Source organism: Myotis brandtii, unplaced genomic scaffold (genome assembly GCF_000412655.1).
Source record: "Myotis brandtii unplaced genomic scaffold, ASM41265v1 scaffold344, whole genome shotgun sequence".
Taxonomy (NCBI): Eukaryota; Metazoa; Chordata; class Mammalia; order Chiroptera; family Vespertilionidae; genus Myotis; species Myotis brandtii.
Genome location: NW_005363247.1, coordinates 7,885,325 through 7,890,945, shown reverse-complemented (window position 1 = coordinate 7,890,945; position 5,621 = coordinate 7,885,325). Strand labels below are relative to the sequence as shown.

Genomic DNA, 5,621 nt, shown 5'->3' with positions numbered 1-5,621 from the left:
CCCCAGGCCAGCCAAGGTGGGTGCCAGTGGCGGCAGTGGGTGGGGCCAGTGAACGGGCAGCACTGGGCCAGCCAAGGCAGGTGCCAGCGGGGACCCCCCAGTTGCCCTGCTGGTCACCCCACAGATCGACCAGCCAGGCCTAGGGACCCTACCCGTGCATGAATTTCATACACCAGGCATTTACTATGTTAATAAATTTAGTTACTTAAATTCACATGCATATTTTATTTACAATAATTATTTAACATTTTCTGGAAAGCAATTTTGAACTATTTATTAAATTCTTTAAAAATTCATACCCTCTGCCCTGGCCAGTACAGCTCAGTTGGTTGGAGTGTCATCCAGTGCACCAAAAGGTCGACAGTTTGATTCCTGATCAGGGCATATACCTAGGTTATGGGTTTGATCCCTGGTCAGGGCACATACGGGAGGCAACCAGTTGATGTATCTCTTTCACATGCAAGTTCCATCCTCTCTTTTTCTCTTTCCCTTCTTCTCCCTCTTTCTCCCTTTTTAAAATCATTTTTTTTAAAAAGAACATTATTTCATAGAAAACTTATCTAGGAATATATTTTAAGAGTAAGATCAATAAGGGAACTGAATAATATTATATAGATTTTCATGCTTGTAAAGAGAAAAAATGAGATCTTCATATGAAAATTTATTTTTTAATAATTTAACCAAGAAGCAGGTAAAAAGCTTGATAACATTTTACTTTTTCTCTTTCAAAAAACATTTGCCTTCTATGGTTACAAAAATTTACTGCAAATTTTCTTAGTAAGAAATAATCTAAATTATATTCTCATGGGTAGTAGAAAGCAAAGGAGTAAACCTTAGTGCATATAATTCCTGGCTGGTTCTAGCCGTTATGTCCTCCTTACATATGGAATATATTGAGTATTTCAAAAGTGCAGAAAATAAACAGAAAGAGGAGCGAACTTTCTGTAAACATGTTGATAAAATAGAGAAAAATAAAATGATCGCTTCGTGCTTTTCTAACTTTGCACATCCTTTTCAGGAGCTATTTAGCAAGTTGGAATGAAATCAATTTCTATTGAATGAAGATGAGTATACCTATTGAGATTTAAAAGGTAAAAAGCAGCAAAAGGGAGGCAAGTCCAGTGCCCTTTTGAAGGCCAGCACTCTCTCATGACCTTCCCATGGAGCTGCAGGCCAGTGCTGACGGTGCACACAATGGCGCATCCTCACTGAAAGGAGACACTCACAGGCTCACAGAAACCCATCTCAAAGTGGGGAGGTTTGGTTTTACTAGCACTTCCACAGAATGACTCCAAGTAAAAATAGTTCTTTCTCTCTTCCTTTTGTTTAGGAACTTGAATGACTGGTTAATCCAGGCCATCACTGTCCTCCTTTCACGGTGCACTCTAATCTTAAAAAGATTTCCTCACGTGAAATCTAAAGAACAATATAAACAAACAAAATGGAAACAGACTCAGATACAGAGAACAGACTGATGGCTGCAGAGGGGAGGGGAGTTGGGGTCTGAGTGAAAAAGGTGAAAGGATTGAGAAGTACAGATTGGCAGCTACAGAATAGTCACTGGGATGTGAAGTACAGCATAAGGAATATAGTCAATAATATTGTATTGATTATGTATAGTGCCAGGTGGGCACTTGAAATATCAGGGGGATCACTTTGTAAAATATATATAATGATCTCACCACCATGCTGTACACCTGAAACTAATGCAAAATAATATTGCATTATTTTCAGAATGCAAACTATATAGTTTTCAGAATGTAAACTATAACTGAAAAATAATGGAAACAGACTCAGATACAGAGAACAGACTGATGGCTGGAGAGGGGAGGGGAGTTGGGGGCTGCGTGAAAAAGGTGAAAGGATTGAGAAGTACAGATTGGCAGCTACAGAATAGTCACTGGGATGTGAAGTACAGCATAAGGAATATAGTCAATAATATTGTATTGATTATGTATGGTGCCAGGTGGGTACTTGAAATATCGGGGGGATCACTTTGTAAAATATATATAATGGTCTCACCACCATGCTGTACACCTGAAACTAATGCAAAATAATATTGCATTATTTTCAGAATGCAAACTATATAGTTTTCAGAATGTAAACTATAACTGAAAAATAAAATAAAATAAAAAGATTTCCTTTTCCGCTGCAGCATTTGGTTTCCCCTCTCAATCTGCCATGTTCACAACAGAACATTTAAGATTCACCAATTCCTATGGGAAAAATACCCTAAATAATTTAGTTCTTTTTCTAAAGGTTCTTTCTCCAGGAGCATTTACTTTATTGTTAATTCTCACATGAGGATATTTTTTCCCCCACTGCTTTTCAGAGAGAGTGAAGGGAGGGAGGAAGGAAGGGAGAGGGAGAAAGAGAGAGAGAAACATCAATGTGAGAGAGACACATCCACTGGGAGCCTACTGCATGCACCACAATCGAGAGCGAGGAGTGAACCCATATCGAACCTGCGACCTTTTGGTGTGTGGGCCAACACTCTAACCAATGAGCAACACAAGCCAGGGCAAGCATTTTATTTTTTAATGATTTCCATTTATATTCTTGAATTAAATTTAGTTAAAACTAAATTTGGCAATTTTAGGAACTCTTTGCTACCTCATTATTTGTTTCAAGGAAGAATTCACAATTTAAAAGCAAGAGAAAATGAAAACCCAGTATTGTGGAATTACCTCATCTGCTCCTTTCTTTTCTCCTGACCTGGAAGGCGATCCACTGTCTTTTTCATAGACATGCTGTAAAAAAAAAAAAAAAAGATAATGTTTAATAGAGGGAGGTGATACAAGGTAATATAATAGTGACTTTAATCCCAAAGGGCTAAATATATAGACTGTTAAGAACAAGGACCCCTTTAATCTTCCTCCTGGGAATGTTGATAATTCTATACCCACTGATGTGGGTGGTTTCAAAACTCAAGGGAACTACAGACATGCATTTGGGGTGTAGAAAGTCAGTCTGTAATTAACCAGACACAGACCTGATGGCGATGCTAAGGTGGCATCTCATCTCCTACAAAATGCCAAATTGCCAGTGTGGGAGACGTCTGGTTCTTTAGGGAGATGAGATGTCTGAGGGTCACGCTGAGGGTGAAGCCATACCTGAGCCTCAGTCAGCATGGACAGGAGGGAGGACCAGATCTTCCCAGTCAACCATCACTTCGATGGCTCTTGGAATTCCCTACAGCTCTTCTAAGTATTCACCAGTTCAGAGAGAGAAACCCTGAAGTGGCAAGACCACACCTGCAACTTCCACTCACTATGGCTTTAGAAGTTCATAATATCCAGAAACAGAATTATTTTTCTCACTAGAACACTGAGGGTGAATGCAAGTATTTGTATGGTACATAAAAGTTTCAAGTAGCTTACAGGCTCATTTGTTTTGATACTAAGGTAAAATAAGCTATAAAGTTTATTGATTTTTTTTTGAAAACTGAAAATTACATATTCCTGAAAAGAGAGTACAAAGAATTATTTCATTTTTGCACACTGTGGGATGTTCAAAAAAGTGGGAAAGAGGGGCCTAAATATTTTTTTTAAAAAAAGCTCATCATTGGGTTCAATCACAATTACCTTCAGTTCAACCAAAATATAAAATTCTATTAATTCCCTAGAGCAGAATCATAACATGATATGTAGGTAATTGAAATTAGTCAGATTAAGAAGAGTTGCAATAGTAATGATAATTATATCATTCTTTATTATTTACATGGCACTTTCAGATACATTCTTATTTGACAATAAAAGAGGCTCATATGATTTTGTGGATAAAATACTAAGAATAAGAGTCAATTGCTGTGTTTTTCATAAGGACAGGCACCTAACAAATGGGAAAATTTTACAAAGCAAGTCTTCTGACTTAAAATCTGTTGTCATTATACAAACAAGATAGAATACTATTTCCTTTAATCATATCAACAGATATATTAGTAAAATTAAAAAAAAAGGCCAAGGTATGCCCAACACATGGGCATTTTTGTATGAAAGACTGAAGAAATCACTTCCGTGAATGGAAAGTTCTTCCCCATATGACAAGCTCTCATGAGTTGGTGAGTGGAATCCACAGAAAAGCAGGCTGCTGCACTAGCCTGTGAATGAAGCCCTCTACACAGGGCTCGTCTTACCCACATGTCCTGGTCAGGAATTTGCTTGTCCACAGTTGAGAGCAATCAGTACTGAGTAGTTAATAAATCTTGGGGGGGGGGGGCACCACTTAAAAGCCCATATGCACCACAGCAAGGTGGGAATTGGTAAGTTTTAGAATAAAGATTCCTAAAGGCCAGACTAGGGGGAAGAATTCTTTGGCACTTGGAGACAGAATTCAAGAGGGACAGATAGAAATTTACTCAGTCTGTCTCCTTCCAGAACTGGTCGTTTAGAGCCATGATATCACATTCATTTATGATCTCCAATTCCATGTCTTTGTCAGATTAGATATAGGTAATAACACAACAGTATCCACTATTTTACTGAACACACTGCCTAGAGCAGTGATGGCGAACCTTTTGAGCTCGGCGTGTCAGCATTTTGAAAAACCCTAACTTAACTCTGGTGCCGTGTCACATATAGAAATTTTTTGACATTTGCAACCATAGTAAAACAAAGATGTATATTTTTGATATTTATTTTATATATTTAAATGCCATTTAACAAAGAAAAATCAACCAAAAAAATGAGTTCGCGTGTCACCTCTGACACGCGTGTCATAGGTTCGCCATCACTGGCCTAGAGCGTCTCATTTACTTGCCAGGAGGTATTATTATTCCATTTTACAAATAAAGAGGCAATTTGCTCTAGTCAGTGCAAGGTTCCATGTTCTCCACAAGGGCTCAATCTGCTTTCTACTCATGTAGCAAATATGTTATGACTTATTACCCCACAGTAAATGTACAGCTTTTTCTCTCTATTGGTATTCAGATATTTTTCTTTAGAAATTTTTAAAAAGTTGTTTCCTGATGGTGTTTCAAAGTTGCAGTTCTCCAGATTAAGCAACAATATCAGTTACATGCTTTCATTGGATTTTAAGAATTGGTATTTTGTCATTTCAAAAGAAGTATTTGCTCTCAATAGGAAGCTTTTTTATAATATTCAAAAGCATAATGACAAATAAAAATCACATAAACAAGTGGCAAAAATTTTAGGAACTGTATGTATGGTATTTTTCCATTTTCTATTTTTTTAACCTAGCTTTTTGTTATAAAACTAGAGTTCCAGTGCACGGATTCGTGCACATTGAAAAGAAATCAGAAGAAATATTTTAATATCACTATTTGCCCTTTCTCTATAATAGAAATGTCAACCAAATTCACGATCTACAATGACAGATTGAAACACACGCCTGTGATTGGCGCCAGCCAGAGCTTTATATGTATTGGGCGTGCGTGAGTCAACTTGGCCTATTTTATATATATATATCCCGGTGCACAAAAATTTGTGCACTCGGGGGAGTCCCTCAGCCCTGCCTGTGCCCTCTCTCAGTCTGGGACCCCTTGGGGGATGTCCACCTGCTGACTTAGGCCCACTCCCTGGGGGATCAGGCCTAAGCTGGCAGCCAGACATCCCTCTGGCAGCCCAGGAGCCCTTGGGGGATGTCCACTTACCAGCAGGGAG

At 38.3% G+C, this 5,621-nt stretch overlaps 1 protein-coding gene across 8 annotated transcripts in view; it reads right to left on the bottom strand.

Moving 5' to 3' along the window:
• CAST (calpastatin) overlaps positions 1–5,621 on the bottom strand; it is a 145,220-nt gene that overhangs the window by 126,462 nt on the left and 13,137 nt on the right. For all 8 annotated transcript variants that reach the window (XM_014543997.1, XM_014543993.1, XM_014543994.1 and 5 more), the window contains exon 2: positions 2,688–2,750. In XM_014543997.1, coding sequence (XP_014399483.1) covers positions 2,688–2,750 — 63 coding nt within the window. The remainder of the gene's footprint in view (positions 1–2,687; positions 2,751–5,621) is intronic.